Source organism: Mustelus asterias, chromosome 4 (genome assembly GCF_964213995.1).
Source record: "Mustelus asterias chromosome 4, sMusAst1.hap1.1, whole genome shotgun sequence".
Classification (NCBI taxonomy): Eukaryota; Metazoa; Chordata; class Chondrichthyes; order Carcharhiniformes; family Triakidae; genus Mustelus; species Mustelus asterias.
Genome location: NC_135804.1, coordinates 137,460,820 through 137,481,835, shown reverse-complemented (window position 1 = coordinate 137,481,835; position 21,016 = coordinate 137,460,820). Strand labels below are relative to the sequence as shown.

At 45.3% G+C, this 21,016-nt stretch overlaps 1 protein-coding gene across 3 annotated transcripts in view; it reads right to left on the bottom strand.

Moving 5' to 3' along the window:
* LOC144493006 (mitogen-activated protein kinase kinase kinase kinase 4) overlaps positions 1–21,016 on the bottom strand; it is a 307,127-nt gene that overhangs the window by 226,866 nt on the left and 59,245 nt on the right. For all 3 annotated transcript variants that reach the window (XM_078211781.1, XM_078211782.1, XM_078211783.1), the window contains exon 3: positions 3,001–3,057. In XM_078211781.1, coding sequence (XP_078067907.1) covers positions 3,001–3,057 — 57 coding nt within the window. The remainder of the gene's footprint in view (positions 1–3,000; positions 3,058–21,016) is intronic.

The window sequence follows — 21,016 nt, the reverse complement described above, 5'->3', positions numbered from 1 at the left end:
GGGAGAACGTGCAGTGACCCAAGCCAGAACTCGAACCCGGGTCCCTGGCGCTGTGAGGCAGCAGTGCTAACCACTGTGCCACTGTGTAGCAATGAATGGCTATGACCTCTCCAGCTTTGACAGAGGACGCTTGCCATCATCCGTAAGGTACCAAAGCAGTGGTTGATGTTTTTATTTTTCACTGAGAAACTACCTTCTGTTGAATCACAGTTCTGTTGATTTATTGATAAGTGCGAACATGTTTAGATGACTGAAACGTTGGGCTGCCAGTCGCTTCATTGTCTTATAAGTCCCGAAATATGAAGGAGTGCTTTTCAGCTAGCCCGGCTCTGTACTGGGCAGCCTCTGTGGCCATCTCTGCATTGTATCTAGGAGGGGTGAGCATGACTCCTGCTAACACCTGCTCCCCGCCAAGAACAGAAATTGGAACACCAGGAGCGCTTTGTTCCAAAATTCATGACTCTGCACTCCCAAAAACAAAAATCATTGCGATCGATGATTCAATTGATCAATTACAGAAGGCATTAATTTTTATGCACAATGCACTCCCAAAACACATGGTGTGAAAAGTAACAGCTAAACAAAATGTTGTCTGTACAAGTACTAGTGACAGATCAGCCACAGTTTACATGAGTGTGCAGCTAATCAGCCTTGCTAAAAACTCAAACGCTTTGAATAAACACTGTGGTCTATTTTGAGAATGGTGTCTATTCTATAGCTATAAAAAGCCAAAAATATGCAAACAAACTGTCATATTACATCAGAGTGTATGCTGTGTATATGAAAGCTACACATAGCAACTATATAATCACTGTAGCAAGTTGGGAGTGCAGAGTCATGAATTTTGGAACAAAGCGCTCCTGGTGCTCCAATTTCTGTTCTTGGCGGGGAGCAGGTGTTAGCAGGAGTCATGCTCACCACTCCTAGATACAATGCAGAGATGGCCACAGAGGCTGCCCAGTACAGAGCCGGGCTAGCTGAAAAGCACTCCTTCATATTCCGGGACTTATAAGACAATGAAGAAAACAAAAACAGCCCCAAACCTTCAGCCCTCAAAGCTGTTCATTCCACACATTCCTCATTCACTATCCCTGCCAACTCATGCTACCTCAGGCCCCCACCCACTCCCCCAAGGATCCTCATTCCCTCCATGCCAACTTATACCTCTTTAGCCACCGCCCATGTCTCCTTATATCCTCTGAATCAACTTAGTACCAAGTCATTTGAACCACTACCCTTTTCCCTTACAATTTCAATGCCAACACTCCCAAAATCCACCATAGGCAGACCTCATGCTTAGATGAAATAAAATAAAAGTTCTCAGTGTCCTCTGATAACTTCACGATTTAAGTGAAACACTCTCACCAATAAAATGCCATTCACTACTTTTAAATTCCTTCAATTTCACAATCCGTGATAAAAAGACAGTTCTTTCAAGTACTTAGTCCCTTTAACTGAATACTTTTGTTAATTTGCAGAACAGGAGATTTAAATGCCCTGACAGTTCAAATGGGTTTATCCACATTTTACACACATTCATGTCTATTTTTAACAATTGCAAAGGGCACCACCTCTTGCAAAGGGCTTCTCCAAAATCTATTGGTGGACCAATTCAAAGGGATAGCTCATTAAAGAGCTCCTGTAAATTTAGGTCTTCTCCTAAAGATTGTAAAGTCCATGAGTTATGTTTTGGACATCTACAGCTGCCTTCGCGAGCAACGGATGAGCAAACTACAACCTTCCCTCACTTTTCCCCTGCTGAAGAAGGTGGGTGCCAGGTTTGGGAATGAGAATTCCAGAATTGGGACTCTGGCATCATTTTCCTTTATTGTTGCTCGGTCAAAATCCTGGAACCCCTACCCAACAGCGCTGTGGATGTACCACCAATGGACTGCAGAGATTTCAGAAGGCAGCTCATCACCACCTTCTCAAGGACAAGTTGGGGTGGGCGATAAAGATTGATCCAGCCAGTGATGATCATATTCCCCAACAACTGGTGGAGGTGTGGGAGGGATGGAGGTTAGAAACCAAGCTGCAACTTCCGGTTCGGAAACGAAAGACGTGACATAATGTGAACAGCCAAACAAGGCTTCAAACACTCAGCGAGAATTGCACGCTTTGCATGCTAACAACTGCTTGTTGTTAGGAACTGCTAAAGGTGAAACTAAAAAGATCTTTACATGGCCAAAATGGTTACCAATTTGAGAAAAAACTCCTTGTTAAGCTAGATATGGTGACCCACTTCTTTTAGTCTTGTATGGTTAGGCGATGTCAAGAAAATTCTCTGCAGGAACCCAGTCGCACCTGCAAAGAATCATAGAGTAGCTACAGTACAGAAAGAGACCAATCAGCCCATCGAGCCTGCAGGGACAACAATCCAACCCAGGTCATATCCCTGTAACCCCATGTATTTACCCTAGTGAGTCCCCCTGACACTAAGGTGGATTGACCATGCTAAATTGCCCCTTAGTGTCAGGGGGACTCGCGAGGGTAAATGCATGGGGTTATGGGAATAGGCCCTGGGTGGGATTGTGGTCAGTGCAGACTCGATGGGCTGAATGACTTCCTTCGCACTGTAGGATTCTATGATTCTATGAATCCACCTAACCGGCACATCTTTCGACTGGGAGGAAAGCGGAACACCGGGAGGAAACCCATGCGGACATGGGGAGAATGTGCAACCCCCACACAGACAGTGACCCGAGGCCAGATTTGAATCTGGGTCCCTATGAGGCAACAGTGCTAACCACTGTGCTGCCGGAACCTTGTCTTAACTTGATCCGCTTTGAGTGATGCTGAAGAAATAAATATCCAAAAGAGTGAAATATCCAGTGTGGATTTTGAGGGAAAAATTACTCGGCCTACCCCCACCTTGCCTTTTGCACATATCGCACAACCACATTTGGAGCACGCGATCTCCAATACAGTTTAGAAAATATAATAGAAACAGAAGAAAATTCGTTCAGAGATGATGTACACCGTCATGAATTACAAACTCACCTCTGTGACATCCATGACCTTAATGGCTGCCAGCTGTCCCGTCTTGACATGACGGCCCTGTAACAAAAGCAGCAAAATGTGAGCTGGGAGGAAGAATTCTTGTGTATTTTACTGATACATTAACGACACTTGTGTTTACATAGTCTATCAATTTAAAGTACTAATTTTGAACCACAGTGACTGGCATTATGTAGCAAATCAAACAGTTACTTAGTAAAGTACAGTTCTCCATTATATTTGATATAATTAAGTTTCTGAGTAGAAATAATAATTGCATTAAAAGGAATATTATTAAATTGCGGTTCCCTGCAGTGCAGAGAACTCTGGGTTGGAGACATTTTATGCTGCAGTAAGAAGGACCTTGAAATGAATGAGTTGCTTGAATGAGTCAACATTCATAGTCACAAGATTATCTTTGATTATATACACCGATGACCCCTCTAACTTGGTTGCATACAGCGACACCATTATTCTCTGCCAGAAAGGGAATGTTTGAGAAATCCTCTTGTCCAGGACTCCTGGAGATCACGTGGTTCGAAGTCATTCTGATGGGTTTTACACCCACAGGCAGAAGTTTGGTGTGTCCTCCCCCCCGCTGTGAGTTTGATGGTGGTGGTTGTGGTGGGGGGGTATTTAATGAGGTGGGAGTGTAGCAGGTGGGGATGGCAGCAGCTTCTTGCCCCCATCCTAATTAGGTCCTTGGGATGAAGGGCTCTGGGCATTGTGGGGAGGTGATAGCCTGGTGGTATTATTGCTAGACTATTAATCCAGAAACTCAGCTAATGTTCTGGGGACCCAGAGTCCCCAGGACTCATGAAGTGTGAATTGTTGTTTCCTTTACATATTCTTGTACATTGTTCTAATGAAATGAAAAGTAAACATGTGCCATTTTTCATCAAAGAGGCAATAGTATTGATCGAGGGACCTGGCATCAGGAAGAAGCTCAATGAGAGCCACCCCACTGCCTCGTTGCCAGCTCACCTGCTCCAGGGCCACATTCTGTCAGCATTCACCTTTGCCTTGGCCCATCCTCGAACCATGGCCTCAGGCGGGTGTAGTACCAACAGCAGCCACCTTCTCCACACTGGTGCTGCTGAGTACAGAAGGGTTGCTGGTCTTTGATTGGCCGACAGCACTCAGCAGGCAGGATCTCAACCACTGGGGTCCATGATTCCAGGGAAAGATCCGCTGCTGGCCGATTAAATGCCTGAGTGGCATAGGACACAGTGGGTCTTGAAACGAGATGGTGCCGGGCTCTCACTGACTCTCCAGTAGCGACTGAGACTCCCATCACCTCCATAGCGTTCTGTCCATAGCTTGTATATATAACTATCCTCCACTCACTGCAATTTGCTAGAGAGGTTATCCTGCATTGATTAACGGACTTAGTTTCAGGAGTGATATCTGTTGTATGTCGCAGACAATCTTTTAAAATCTACTCTATTATCGGAGTGACTAGAATTTATTTTGAGAGAGATAAAGGATTTTACGGCCTTGCTCGTCCCGAAACCGTTAAACCCTGCCCGAGGTCAATGAACCTTCCAGTTGTCCACCCCTCGCCCGCTCCAATTCCCATGGCGGGCGAGGTGGTAAAATTCCAGCCCAACTGTTTGCCATGTCTTACATCCCACTCCCATCCAATCCATTGGCTGACACAGTGGGTGTGAATAGACACCACCAATTTAACAGGGATAGAATTTCCTTCGATTAAATACTTTCTTCAAAAAATATTATTTCAGATGCATGAGATGAGCTCATTGATCTTTTCCCGAGCTCCATCTCTTTCTTGGTTGCTCATTCAGGATGAAACAGGCTGTACACAGAATCCTGTTTCATCTGCAACTGAATTTCAAGCCCCATATCTTAATTATCTTCAAATCCACTTACTCCCTCAGCTCAAACCACACCCTCATTGTTGCTGAAGTGCTTATTCATGTTTCTAATACTGTTCTTTTTGGCTTCTCAATTTTGACCTTCACTGGACTCATGTTGTGCTATATACCTTTGTCTTATAACATAAAATAAAGAACATGTCATGCAAGCCCACACCAGTGTCTCATCATATTTAATTCAAGCAAGACAGCATTTCTAATCTCAGCAAGAGCCCTCACAGCTTTCCTTTAGATAATCTGACTGCCTCCTCACAACTCTCCCAGCCTTCATTTTTACTTTATTATGAAATAAAGAGGCATTTTTAAAGTTTAAGTTTATTTATTAGTGTCACAGGTAGGCTTACATTAACACTGCAATGAAGTTACTGTGAAAATCCCCTAGTCGCCACATTCCGGCACCTGTTCGGGTACACTGAGGGAGAATTTAGCACGGGCCACTGCACCTAATCAGCACATCCTTCGGACTGTGGAAGGAAACCGGAGCCCCCGGAGGAAACCCACGCAGGCACAGGGGAGAACATGCAGACTTCACACAGTGATCCAAGGCTGAATTGGAACTCAGGTCACTGGTGCTGTGAGGCAGCTGGAAGTGTAGGCAGAGTCAATGGGTGGGAGGCTGGTTTGAGTGATGGACTGGGCTTCGTTCATGACCCTTTGTAGTTCATTGCGGTCTTGGACAGAGCAGGAGCCATACCAACCTGTGATACAACCGGAAAGGACGCTTTCTATGATGCATCTGTAGAAGTTGGTGAGAGTCGTGGTGGACATGCCAAATTTCCTTAGCCTCCTGAGAAAGTAGATGCGTTGGTGGGCTTTTCTAACTATAGCGTCGGCTTGGGGGAACCAAGACAGGTTGTGGTGATCTGGACACGTAAAACCTTGAATTGTTGAAGGAGCTGATCAGAACTATTGAAGATCCAATGAAACTCTTCAATAAATTCATCAACATCGTTTGCGTAGAAGTGTGAAAGCCATTTAATGCTCCCCAATTAGTGCAAGAGCCAATAATCTTGGGCTTTCCCTGCTCACAAAACCTTGAGGTGAAAAAACCCATCATGTTTGGAGCAATAATGAATCTTCTAATATTTACCTTGTTGGCGGAGGAGTTGCGGAATGTCTGCACACAGAATGTTTTAGTAATTCCACTTGGTGGAAAATTAAAAATCCAGGAACAGAAGAGAAGTAAATCAGATTTTCAGAGTGCTGCACTGTTCTTAATTTGGAGGACCACCTTCCCAGTGAAATCCCAGCCCTGTCAGCTTTCTGCCCTTGCAAGGGGCCTGTTTAAATGAAAACTCAATCCCCTCCAACCCTTTCCCTGCTCTCTTTTCCATTATTTTGTCTTTATTTCTTCAATTTTTCTCCATTTGTCCCCCAAAGGAGAGAAGTCTCGAGAGATTGTGATGATACCTGAATGTCTCGGCTTATCTCCATTCCCTGACTGATAAAATTCTGTCTCTGCTTGAAGTCACCGGCAGGGGGGAAACGCAAATATGTAATAAGCAGCTTAGGTTGTACAGATGTACCATCTTGCCGCATGGGAGACCATGTATAAAATTAGGGAAGGATTTTAAACCAACCCAACCAATCACAACCTGGGCTACTTGCCTGTTGCTAAGCTGCACCTATCCTGCCATTCTGATTTTGGAATATTGTGTCTAATCATGGGCACCGCACTTTAATCACTTCATAGAATCCTACAGCGCAGAAGGAGGCCATTCGGCCCATTGAGTCTGCAGTGACCACAATCCCACCCAGGCCCTATCCCCCTATCCCCATGCATTTACCCTAGCTTGTCCCCCTGACATTAAGGGACAATTTAGCATGGCCAATCCACCTAACCCGCACATCTTTGGACTGTGGGAGGAAACGGGGGCATCCAGAGGAAACACATGTAGACACGGGGAACGGGCAAACTCCATGCAGACAGTGACCCAAGCCAGGAATAGAACTCGAGTCCCTGGTGCTGTGAGGCAGCAGTACTAACCACTGTGCCACCGTGCTGCTTTAGGATGGAGGCAATGCTTTGGTGACAATGTGGAAAACATTCACGAGATATTGTTGCTGAAAACAAGTGAGCAATGTTCTATGGTGCCCTTTCCAAACTTCCAGGTTAATTAAATTAACATGGGACAACCAAAATAAAATATGAAGTTATATCTCTCATAGATAGAACAGCTTGAGGTTTGACAGCTGAATGCAGGCAGGGTTTAGGGACTGGTAAATCTCCTCTGTACCCCCTCTAAGTGCAATCACATCCTTCCTATCATGAGGTGATCAGAACTGCACACAGTACTGCAGTTGTGGCCTCCAACGTTCTGTACAGCTCCAACATAAACTCCCTGCTCTAATAACCTATGACACGATTGATCAATGTAAGTGTCCCATATGCCTTCTTAACTATCCTGTTCACCTGCTCTGCTGCCTTCAGGGATCTGTGAATAAGTACTCCAAGATCCATCTGTTCCACTCAGCTTCCCAGTGTCCTGCCTGTCATGGATTAGCACCGTAAATATGAATGAAACATTTTGCAGAAATTTAAGGCTGGTATTTCACAGAGTAAGGATGACACCAATGGGATGTTTTATGGTTCTCAAATGTCACTCAACCTTGAAGGCACAGAGAGGGAACAACTGAAACTGTGGCCGGAATTGTATCCCCTCCAGTGGAATTTTCCAGTCCCGTCGAAATCAATGGACTTTGAACGCCTCATCACATTTCACGGCTGCCGCCATGATAGGGCCATAAAACTCCACTCTGGGACTCTCACACCGGCAGCTAATAAACTGTTTGCAGATATTTCGTTAAAATTTAACGCGTTTGTTTCTTTTCCATGTTGAATCTCTACTTTCTTCTCTTTCTCTCTTAATCTACTCTTTCTTTCCCTCCTATTATCTCCCTTCCTGTTTTTAATTTGTCTCTCATTCATTCTATTTTCTTCTCTGCCTACTACTCTTTTCCAGTATTCTTAAATTTCACTGGTTGAGGCAATACTCAGTCACTCCGACAACAAAATGCAAAATACTGCGGATGCTGGAAATCTGAAATATAAACTGGGGCGGCACGATGGCTCAGTGGTTAGCACTGATGCCTCACAGCGCCAGGGGTCCGGGTTCGATTCCCGGCTTGGGTCACTGTCTGCGCGGAGTCTGCACGTTCTCCCCGTGTCTGCGTGGGTTTCCTCCAGGTAATCCGGTTTCCTCCCACACTCCAAAGATGCGCGGGTAAGGTGGATTGGCCATGCTAAATTGTCCCTTAGTGTCAGGTGGTTAGGAGGGAACATAAGTAGGGTTATGGGGATTGTATCCCTTCCAGTGGTCAGTGCAGACTCGATGGGCCAAATGGCCTCCTTCTGCACTGCAGGGATTCTAGGATTCTATGAGAAAATGCAAGAAATTCGCAGCAGGTCTGGCAGCATCTGTGGCAAGAGGAGCAGGGTTAATGTTTCAGGTCAATGAATGTTCACCCTGTTGCTCTTGCTGCTCCCACAAACCCAGTGGCCCCCAAATCACCATGGCCATCCTCCACTGCCAGCATCTGGCAGCATCAAATTAACTGGGCCTGAAAGCTCAGGAAGAAAGTTGGCGCTTGCCACAAAATTCCCCACGCCAGTAAATTCCGGGCCCGTGCTTCACTCCAAAAGATGCACTTGATCTACGAGCCTGTCTGAGAGCTGCTGAGAGGTGGCCAACAACATGCAGCCAAATTCAAATACCAACATTCCACTGAAGAGCCGCCAGGCAGTGTTTGAAGATATTTTTCCTTCACAAATAACATTCTGAGGTGAGGCAAGTTTCAGAGACTAAAATGGGCAGTCTTCCTCAGCTACAACCTGAAATTTGCCACGTTGCATGACAATTCCTTTATTCTTCCCCACTCATTGTCGCCATGGTCAATTTTGGAAAGCAGAGCACACTTGTTCACGTTCACAAGTCATGAGCCCTCTTTTCCTCCAGTTGCAATTTGTGTATGGATGTTTATATCATAGAATCCATCACAGAATCCCAACAGTGCAGGAGGAGGCCATTCGGCCCATCGGGACTACACTGACTCCCCGATGGAATGTCTTACCCAAGTCCTATACCTGTAACCACCACGCATTTACCATAGATAATCCCCCTAATCTACACACCTTGTGACACTAAAGAGCAATTTAGTATGGCCAAACCCATCTAAACTGCACATCTTTGGACTGTGGGAGGAAACCAGAGCACCCGGAGGAAACCCACGCAGGCACAGGGAGAATGTGCAAATCCCACACAACCACCCGAGGCCAGTATCGAACCCGGGTCCCTGTAGCTGTGAGGCAGCAGTGTTACCCACTGTGCCACCATATAAATCTATCGGAAAGCTTCCTAATAATTCAGTCATAGTTCTTAGAATCATCGAATCCTTACAATGCAGAAGGAGGCCATTCGGCCCAACGAGCCTGCACCAGCAACAATCCAACCCAGGCCTACCCATGTAACCCCATATATTTACCCTGCTAATCCCCCTGACACTAATGGACAATTTATCATGGCCAATCCACCTAACCAGCACATTTTTGGACTGTGGGAGGAAATCGGAGCACCCAGAGGAAACCCACGAAGCCACGGGGATAACTCCACACAGACAGTGGCCCAAGTCGGGAATTGAACCTGGGGTCCCTGGTGTTGTGAGGCAACAGCGCTAACCACTGTGCCACCATGCCGCCTGTTGTGTCATTGTGAAACAGCTTTGGCTTTCATGCATGGAAACTGCACTGAGCATTTCAGGTCCTAGGGCATGCGCAAAAAGCTCTTTCTTTTTCATTGCAGACAGTTGGGCACGAGCTTGGGTCAGGTGGTTTGTGCTGCCCTGCACTTGGGCTGTTAACCCTCCAGGATTGCCCTGGAATCTCCAGCTATTACAGACAAATCTTTGGGATTCTGCGACAGGCAATCAAAAAATCACAGAGGCAAAAATAACTGTGATATCTCATTAGTTTCTTTCTTTGTTTCTTCAGTAGTTTCTTATTAGATACAAAAAATATTGCGCATTGAGGAAAGGTTTGGCCCACAGTTAAGAATTGACGGATTCAGAGTCTGTTTGCTTTCCAGTGGGCGCAGGAAGGGGTGTTGAGAGCATGGATGCATTGACCAACCAAAGCAGGTAGGGCAGTTAGAGGTCAGAGGTCATCTGATGACACCTCCAGAATTATGGCCAATCAATTTTAGCAATCCTACTCTTTGCAAGTTCACGATTGGCTGCAGTAAGGAACTACAAAGGGTCGTGAACAAAGCCCAGTCCATCACGCAAATCAGCCTCCCATCCATTGACTCTGTCTACACTTCCCGCTGCCTCAGTAAAGCAGCCGGCATAAAAAAGGATCCCACGCACCCCAGACATTCTCTCTTCCAACTTCTTCCATCGGGAAAAAGATACAAAAGTCTGAGGTCACGTACCAACCGACTCAAGAACAGCTTCTTCCCTGCTGCTGTCAGACTTTTGAATGGACTTACCTTGCATTAAGTTGATCTTTCTCTACACCCTAGCTATGACTGTAACACTACATTCTGCACTCTCTCATTTCCTTCTCTATGAACGGTATGCTTTGTCTGTATAGCGCGCAAGAAACAATACTTTTCACTGTATGTTAATACATGTGACAATAATAAATCAAATCAAATCAAAAATCAAAGTTGAGAACAAGGCTCTTAATGTTGCATTGTGAAACAGACTGTAACACAAATGGTTGGACTTCCCAGCTGGAAACCATTTTCCTCAAGAAATATTTGCACTGGAGTATCCTCTGGAATGAGAACTTGGGGCGCAATCTTCCAACCTCATCCCACCCGATTTTCAGTGAGGTAAGGTGATAAGATTGGGCGGGCGGCAAAAAATCAGGTTCACGCCCAGCTTTTCGATCGTACCAGCCCTGTTTTGCACCCAGAAAGGGCGCAAAGCTGACTTAAATATGAATGACATGGTTGAGGTTCTCCCCAACAAGAATCATGTATGGTCTCCACCAGCTGAAACCAGGTGTGATGGCCTCACCGGGAGGATCGGAGACCATTGAAGCCTCCTGGGTGGTTGTGGGCATGACTGGGCAGTGTCCAATGGCAATGCCACCCTGGAAGTGCCCAACAGGTACCCTGGCACTGCCCACCCCTGGCACTGCCCACCAGGCAACCTGTCACTTCTCACTGGGCACAATAACTGTGCCAGTGGCAGTGCTAAGTGGGTGGAGCTATTACAGGGGGGGAGGGAATGGGCACTCTGCCAGGGTGAGAGGAAAGAGGGGACCTCTGCCAAGGTAAAAGTAAAGTTTATTTATTTACTAGTCACAAGCAGTCTTACATTAACACTGCAATGAAGTTACTGTGAAAAAGGTGGGAGGGAAGGGGGGAACTCTGCCAGGGTGGGACAAAGGACAGAACTCCGCTAGGCTGGGGGGGAGGAGGGGAACTCTGTGGATTGGCGATCGAAGGGCGAGGGAGGGAGGTAACACTGCCAGGGGGGGGGGGGGGGGGGGCTATCAGTGAAGTGGGGGGAAGGGGAGGGAATGGCACACCTAGAGCTCAGCAGCCAATTTCAGCTTCATGTTAAAATAACCTAATGTACATGCACCTTAAACCAGATTACATATTCAAATATCCTCTGTGTCTAATGTTATGAAAGATCATAGAAGTCATAGAAATCATAGAAACCCTACAGTGCAGAAAGAGGCCATTCGGCCCATCGAGTCTGTACTGACCACAACCCCACCCAGGCCTTATCCCCATATCCCTCCATGTTTTACTCGCTGATCCCTCTAACCTACGCATCCCGGGACACTAAGGGGCAATTTGGATTGTGGGAGGAAACCGGAGCATGCAGACACGGGGAGAATGTGCAAACTCCACACAGACAGTGACCCAAGCCGGGAATCGAACCCAGGTCCCTGAAGCTGTGAAGCAGCAGTGCTAACCACTGTGCTACCGTGCCACCCCTAATAAAGATATTCCAGTTAAAAGTTGGTGTTTTTGCTTAAATCTGATTTTTGAGCTGTTGTATATTTAAAAGGGTTGCAGGTTGCTTTAAGAGCTAATCACATGATTTGATGGTGATGTCATTAGGATGTTTGCACAGGCTGTTATTTTACTTCAGTTTTGTGTTTGATGCAGTGCAGAGAGCAGCTCTTCAATAAAACCTGTTGTGTGTTTGTTTGAATCCATTTATGCAAACCACGTTCTCTTCTTTCTGTTAAAACCCACAACCCCTGATATAGACAGGACATTACATGGGCCAACCTGCTTTTTGACATTTTTGAGATAAAGTATGGAACATAATATGTCGGAACTCACCCGAGCTCCCAATGCACCTCATTATTCGTGGGAAAAGATTAGCAAGAGGTACTGGAATGCATAGGTGAATAGCAAAGCATTTTGAAATCTGCCTTGGAACTCCCACAAGATAGTTACCAACAACTGGGAAAGGTTCCCCTGTGGAACAAATATTTACAAATGGGATGAATGTTTTCTGTAGTGCTGCTGGTGCAGAGCTCCAATAGAGGAGAACGTTCTGGAAATTATTGATGGGCGAACTGACTAGACACACACTGATGTGACAACGCAATAAAGCTGTGTTAGAAGCCCATTCTGATTTCAAATCTGTGTACCAGGATATAGTGGCCTTTATGTTGGTTGTATAACAGGTTCACCAGAATTTAGCCAAGGTTCAATGCATTGAAACATGAGAATAAGTAGCAAGGCTGAGTCCCTCAAGTACTGAAGATCAAGAGTTGATTTACTTGAGGTGTTTAAGCGAAGGATTTTTAATTCCTTTATTATTTCATGGGATGTGGCCATCACAGTCAAGGCCAGCATCTGTTTCCCTTGAGTGGCTTGCTAGGCAGTTGAGAGCCAACCAAGTCGCTATGGCTGTAGAGTTTCATGTCACATTGTAGACCAGACAAGATAAGCATGGCAGACTTTCTTCCCTGAAGGACATTGGTGAACCAGATGGATTTTTACAATATGGTCGGCACGGTCACCATTGCTCAGCCATAGAATCCTACAGTGCAAAAGGAGGCCATTCGGTCCATCAAGTTTGCACAGACCACAATCCCATCCAGGCCCTATCCCCACAACCCCGTGCATTTACCCTAGCTAGTCCCTAAGAGGCAATTTAGCATGGCCAATCCACCTAGGCCAACATCTTTGGATTTACTAGTAGAATTCAAATTCCAGACAGCTGCCTTGGTCGGATTTGAACCCACGCTCCAGGGTGTTAGCCCCAGTCTGTAGATTACTAGTCCAGTGGCAGTACCACTCTAAAGTTAACGTGAAAGTTTATGGTAGTCCAAAGATGTGCAGGTTAGGTTGATTGGCCGTGCTAAAGTTGCCCCTTAGTGTCCTGAGATGCGTAGGTTAGAGGGATTGGCGGGTAAATATGTGGGGGTGGGGCCTGGGTGGGATTGTGGTCGGTGCAGACTCGATGGGCCAATGGCCTCTTTCTGCACTGTAGGGTTTCTATGATTTATTAGTCACAAGTAGGCTTACATTAACACTGCAATGAAGTTACTGTGAAAATCTCCTAGTTGCCACACGCTGGCATCTGTTCGGGTACACTGAGGGAGAATTTAGCATGGCCAATCCACCTCACCAGCACATCTTTTTGCACTGTGGGAGGAAACCGGAACACCTGGAGGAAACCCACGCAGACACGAGGAGAATGTGCAAACTCCATACAGATATACAGATAGTGATCCAAGGTGGGAATTGAACCTGGGTCCCTGGTGCAGTGAGGCAGCAGTGCTAACCACTGTGCCATCATGCCGCCCCATTTATTTGGTAAAGTAGATAGCAAGGAACTGCTTCCTCTGATAGCAGAGACCAGAATGAAAGGCAAAGTAACCTTAAAATTAGAAGAAGGCATTTAAGGTGATGCTGGGAAGCACAGGGTGGCCTCCTCCTCTTTGCATAATCTACAAGAATTCTGCATCCTGCCAAGCTCTGTATTGGGGACTGAGATGAATATTTACCCTATAAAGTTTATGAAGTGTTTCTCCGACAAATACCTGAGGCAGTCGCAAAGAACGAACTTGCATTTATATAACATGACCTCAGGACGTCCCAAAGCACTTTGCAGTCAGCAAAGTGCTTTTTGAAGTGTAGCTACCCTCATAATGTAGGAAATGCAGCAGCCAATTTGCTGTTCGTTCTCCTTGTTTCTACCAAGTGCCTTTAGGGAGTTTTGCCTACATTAAAGGCACAACATGAATTGCTGTTATAGTTCTAGCATTAACTGACAACTCACAGATAAGTCTGTGGCAACAGGGCACGCATCTCAAAAATGCTCTGGGTTTAGTAACCGGTGCAGGGGCAAAGTTCCTGCTGCTCGGACAGGTCACCACAGGTAGGAGTGTGAGGGTTTGCCAATGGGATTAGATGTGCAACTCAAGGGCTTGAGAGCAGCAAGAGCAATGATACCTTGCACTGATGCACAGTAACTCATGCACTTTTCAAATGAATATGGCAATCTGGCTTACGTGCTTGCAATGTTTATGTTGCTTCTTATGTCCTAATTTTATTGAACTAGGTCAGTCTGACCCAATGAATCATGTCGAATACCATTCAGCCCATACTGAAAGGTAGGTTTGCTCTGCAGCTTGTCAAAGGAGAGGCGATGGCCCAGTGGTATTATAGTTAGATTATTAATCCAGAAACTCAGTTAGTGTTCTGGGGACCTGGGTTCAAATCCTGCCACGGCAGGTGGTGGAATTTGAATTCAAGAAAAAATATTTGGAATTAAGAATCTATTGATGACCATGAAACCCATCTGGTTCATTAATGCCCTTTAGAGAAGGAAATCTGCTGTCCTTACCTGGTCTGATCTACATGTGACTCCAGATCAACAGCAATGTGATTGACTCTCAACTGTCCTCGGGCAACTAGGGATGGGCAATAAATGCTGGCCAGCCAGCGACACCCTTGACCCACAAATGAATTTTAAAATATAAAAAAATTATTTCTATACATCCAGGATCTAAACAACATGAAGGTGTTTAGCAGATCTGAACTCTCAAGGACTTTCACTTGAGGTAGTTGTTTAGTTTCTTGTTTCTTTTTCCTAGAACTAGTTAAAAGTTTAATTAGTGAAAGAGGAAGAAAGACTTTCATTTTTATGGTACGTTACATATCCTCAGGACATTGCAACACACTTCACAGCCAACGAAGTAGTGTTAGATTGTTAGGGTAGACCCCCATAATCCCATTTACCCTAGCTAGTCCCCTTGACACTAAGGGGCAATTTAGCATGGCCAATCCACCTAACCCGCACATCTTTGGACTGTGGAAGGAAACCGGAGCACCCGGAGGAAACCCACGCAGACACGGGGAGAATGTGCAAATGCCACACAGACAATGACCCAAGCCGGGAATCGAACCCAGGTCCCTGTCGCAGTGAGGCAGCGGTGCTAATCACTGTGCCACCATGCCACACATACTGAGACCAATAAAAGTCCACGAGATTAGTGGTGGTATGCCAACTGGAACAGTTTATTAACAAGTCTTTAGCGTAGCACAGTCAGCGCAAGACTGGTGAGGCAAGCTCCACCCAGGGTGGAGCTTGAGTCCTGGGTCATCTGACTTGTTCTCTTAAAGGGGCATTTGCCAACATAGAGATATATTCTATAAGCCAGAAATAGGACTTCAAAATAAAGGGCAGTATAATTTACAGAGTTGTGCTAGCCTGAAAAAAAAGTAATAGCAACAAACATAACAAAATGCTGAATCTTGAGTATTGACGGCTCCATCTGTGGCTTCAGGTCCAATTGCTGATGACCAGGGGAGGCAGTGGTCTAGTGGCATTGTTGCTGAACTATTAATCCAGAAACTCAGCTAATGTTCTGGGACTCAGGTTCGAATCCCATCATGGCAGGTGGTGGAATTTGAATTCAATAAAAAAAATATTTGGAATTAAGAATCTACTGATGACCATGAAACCATTGTCGGAAACAGCCATCTGGTTCACTAGTGTCCTTTAGGGAAGGGAGTCTGCCACCCTTATCTGGTCTGGCCTACATGTGACTCCAGAGCCACAGCAATGTGGTTGACTTTCAAGTGCCCTCTGAACAAGGGCAACTAGCCATGGACACTAAATGCTGGCCAGCCAACGATGCCAATGTCCCATAAATGAATAAAGAAAAAATCTCCCTCAGTTATAGGGTGGCACGGTGGCACAGTGGCTAGCACTGCTGCCTCACAGCACCAGGGACCCGGGTTCAATTCCCCGCTTGGTTGACTGTGCAGAGTCTGTTAATTCTCCCCCTGTCTGCATGGTTTCCTCTGGGTGCTCTGGTTTCCTTCCACAGTCCAAAAGACGTGCTGGCTAGGTGCACTGGCTGTGCTAAATTCTCCCTCAGTGAACCCAAACAGGTGCCAGAGTGTGGCGACTAGGGTATTTTCACAGTAACTCCATTGCAGTGTTAATGTAAGCCTACTTGTAACACTAATAAATGAAGTTTAACTTTTCTAAACCACTGAATGGAAATCACTGTGCATTTTTTCTTGTAGTTCATTTTCCATGAAATACTATCCCCCCCCTCCCCCCCGTCCCCCTCCCCCGGACCCCCAACCCCCCGCCGTGCCCTAAACATGAAAAAGATGGGTAGCTGTTACACACTAAAAGTTTTGGCAATTCTTCACCATTTCTATTTATTTCAGATTAGTGCATAGGTGTTGTTTAAATAATCCCTGATACTGAATAACTTTAAAACGTGACACAGATGCTAACTGGATGTGAGCAGAAACAGTCTCTCTTTTGTTCTCAACATACAATTCCTCACACGTCCCCATATGCTCTGCTCTTAAACATTTTGCATGTATTTATTATTTTAATGCTTCAATGATAGTGGTGTTTATGCTTTCTCCTTAGAAGAAATACAGTTCATCCTCTACAACACACAGCAGTTTAGTCTTCATTGATCGGCAAGGATAAAAATCGTGTTGGACGTTGACAATAAGTTCATTGTCTCATGTCAAAGGGATCTGTTGCTGTTATTCATCAGTTGAGCAGATGGTGAAAGTGAATATTATCTGCCACACAGGCCAATTGGACACTGTCAGACTGAGCACCAGTAGAAAATGTCAAGCCAGATCAGGACAGTGTGCACAAAAATGGCAAGGTGGGGTAGTGGTTAGTACTGGGCTAGCAATGGAGGGACTGTGCCCAAGATTTTCCGCCAACCCCCTCCTCTGTGGTAGGTTTCTGGTGGCAGTGGTGGGTTACCGTTGGACGGTGGGTTCCTCGGCGGCGTGAGTGACAAGCCAAAGGAAACAGCCATGGAAAACACCAACGACTCTACTTTCTCAGAAGACTAAGGAAATTTGGCATGTCAGCTACGACTCTCACCAACTTTTACAGATGCACCATAGAAAGCATTCTTTCTGGTTGTACCACAGCTTGGTATGGCTCCTGCTCTGCCCAAGACTGCAAGAAACTACAAAGGGTCGTGAATGTACCCCAATCCATCACGCAAACCAGCCTCCCATCCATTGACTCTGTCTACACTTCCTGCTGCCTCGGCAAAGCAGCCAGCATAATTAAAACCCCACGCACCCCGGTCATTCTCTCTTCCACCTTCTTCCTTCAGGAAAAAGATACAAAAGTCTGAGGTCACATGCTAAGCGACTCAAGAACAGCTTCTTCCCTGCTGCTGTCAGACTTTTGAATGGACCTGCCTTGCATTCAGTTGATCTTTCTCTACACCCTAGCTATGACTGAAACACGACATTCTGCACTCTCTCATTTCCTTCTCTATGAACGGTATGCTTTGTCTGTATAGCGCGCAAGAAACAATACATTTCACTGTATGTGTTAATACATGTGACAAGAATAAATCAAATCAAATCAAAGAATTGCCTTTGGTGGGACCAGAGGTCTCCGCTGTTGGCCAATGGTGAGCCACCTTGATACCGGAAAACCACGGGGGCTGGGGCGGGGGGGGTCAGAAAATCCCAACCGTGGCAAATTGGCAACGACCGAGTAAATGGGGGAGTTGACTCTGGATACATCAGCAACTGTAAACGAGAGTATATATTTGACAAGACCCAGAGCTTCAATTGATCGGAGATCATGTGCCACTGCCTTGCAGTGCTGCCCACATTGCAAGATTGGGTATTTGACTCAGTTAGGGAACATAGTCCGAAAGTTGAGGGTGGAGGGCCCTAAATCACATGAAGGTAACTTGATTCAGTTTATCTTATCTGTCAAGTACACAATGCACTGCCCCATCATGTAGTCCGTTTATTTCGTACTTGCTGGAAAACTCTACCCGGAAGTTGTCTGTGATGATCGCTGTATGATGAACTTCTGCGATCAGTACACTAAACTTATCAGTTCTCAGCTTGACTCCATCTTCCCTTCGCCTACTTTAGTTTATTTTGCGTTCTGGATCTGAATTTTCGGACACTGTGATCTTACGCACCACTCTAAAAGTCACCCATTAGTCACCCACCTCAAAACTGGAAAGTCCAAGCCTCTCCAGTCTCGCTCATAACAAACAATATATTTCCTCATTCGCTCTCACTACGTGGATTGATTACAAGAAAAGAAGATAATTTGGTCAGAATGGCCCCGGGCCAGGAATGTTAAATCACACACTCTCACAGACAGCTCAGGAGTGGTACTGGGGGAATTTCATTTACTGGACTGTCTCACACCTTCCAAAGGCCAAGTGGGGTTTGGCACGGTAGGTGGTGTTTCCCCTGGTTGGGGCAACTAAAGTGCTGGTCCACAATCTCTGGATAAGGAGTTGGCTATTTAATACGGAGATGAAGAGAAATTTCTTCACTCAGAGATTGGGAATCTTGGAGTTCATTCCAGGGGGCTATATATGCTCACTTGTTGAGCATATCCAACCCTGAGATTGATAGCCTTTTGGATACAATGGGAATAAGAGATAGAATGGCAAAGTGGAGTCGATGTAGGTGATTGACAATGATCTTATTGAATGGATTGAGGGGCTTTATGGCCTAGTTCTGCTCTTTTTCTAATTTTTTCTTGTGGAGGAGGAGTAATGTAAGACAGGCAGTTGGGGGGCGGGGAGGGGGGGGGGAGTGTCATTGAGTGAAAGAAAAATGAGGTAAAGATGGTGGATAAAAAAAGCGATGAAATTCTTTACTTGAGTTGATTTGTCTACAATTCATAGCTGGGAGCTGGTGTTGCCATCCCTAGGCCCCGTGCCAAGAATGAACCAGTACACACCTTTTTCACTTTTTGGTTCTTTTATTTAAACAGAAAACTCTCATTGAAATCATCCAATGGATAATCAGCAGTCACCAAAAAACAGCCAATCAAATTCCTGAAAAGAACCCTGGATCTTGGGAATGGCTCCACCACTCAACCATGACCCCCTCACACTATCATTTATAATCCAGCAACACAATGCAAGAAAAAAAATCAAAAACTTAGAAAATCAAAGAAACACACAAGACTTACCAGTCCAATTGTCCTGTACCACCAATAACTGTCATCTGTGCAGTCTAGTCTAGTCTCAGAGGCCTTTTATTGACCAGCTGCTCAATTCTTAATGTTTACATCCTTCACTTAAATCATAATCATGATATTCCTTCTGGCTTTTTCACTTAAGCCTCGATGCTCATGTTCCTTCTGGCTCTTTATGCTGCTGTGACCTCCAAGTCAACCAAGCCTCAAGGCTAATCATCCCACTGGAACTTCTAACTTGTTTCAAACAATAATTAAACCCACTCAAACTGATATTAGCCCTCTGGTCATCTTGCTACAGTGAATTGCATGTCCTGGCATCCACCAGTACAGGCTTTCACAAAGGCAGATGGAGAAGCCATTTGATGCTCTCTCAAGTGAATCTGCCCGTAGGTATGGAGAATGAGATTATAGTTGTACCGAGCTTGCCGGTTTTGTTTTAAGGGACCAAGAGGATATTGGTAGAATAGTACAGTCAGAGCTGCAGGTGACGGAGACTACCCCAAGACACATAGAAATCTAGTGATTCAACAAATTCACTGTGGGCTTTAGCACAAGAGACATCTCACATCTGCCTCCTGTAGTACATTCTGGCTGATATTCAATCCTATCATAGTCAACGGACGTGAGTATCGGGGTGGAGGGTATAATGGATTGTTGAATTGATATTGTGTATTCTGCATCTCCATTAAATTCTCCAACAAGAGGAAACATCCTCTCCACATCCATTCTGTCAATATGCCTCAGAATCTTAAAGGTATCGATCAAGTCACTCTAGTGGATACAAATCAAATCTCTCCAATCTTTCCTCATAAGGCAACCTGCCCATCCCTGGTATTATTCCAGTAAACCTTCTCTGAACTGCTGCGAACACATTTACATCTTTCCTCAAATAAGGAGATCAATACTGTACATCATATTACAGTTGTGGTCTCACCAATGCCGTGTATAACTGAAGCATAACCTCCCTACTTTTGCAATCAGTTCCCCTGACAGTAAATTATAACGTTCCATTGGCTTTCCTAATTACTTGCTGTACCTGTACACCAGCCTTTTGTGATTCATGCACTAGGACACCCAGATCCCTCTGCACCTCAGAGCTTTGTAATCTTTCACCATTTAGATAATAAGCTTCTTTCTTATTCATCCTGTCAAAATGGACAATTTCTTATTTGTCCACATTATACGGCAATGGACTTTAATTTTGCACTGAATATGAGTGAATTTTCTTGACTATTTCTCCAACAGCTCAGAGTCATAAACTTTATGACATTTTTAATTTTCTTTCAGATTTACTCATTAAAATAAAGACTTCAAAACAGGGCAGATGGGAGAACCGCAATGAGGAAGAGAGAAGTGACCCCACTCTTGTACACTGCCAGTCTCAAAGCAGGATGTGCTAAAACTTGTGAGCATTTGAGTCGCCAATTGACCCTCTCAGCTGGGTGTGGTGCAGAGAAGCTTAAGGCAGGGCAGAAAGTGAGAGAAAAAATAGCTGATAAGAACCGACACTTTAGAAACCTCCAAAGGACACACGAGAGAATGAACGAGGCAGATGAAATATTGGACTGTTATATCGAATTCCCCATCTCATTTTCCCTCTCCAACAGCACAATGGGTGTGTCCACACCACATGGACTGCCGCAGTTCAGGAAGGCAGCCCCCAACACTTG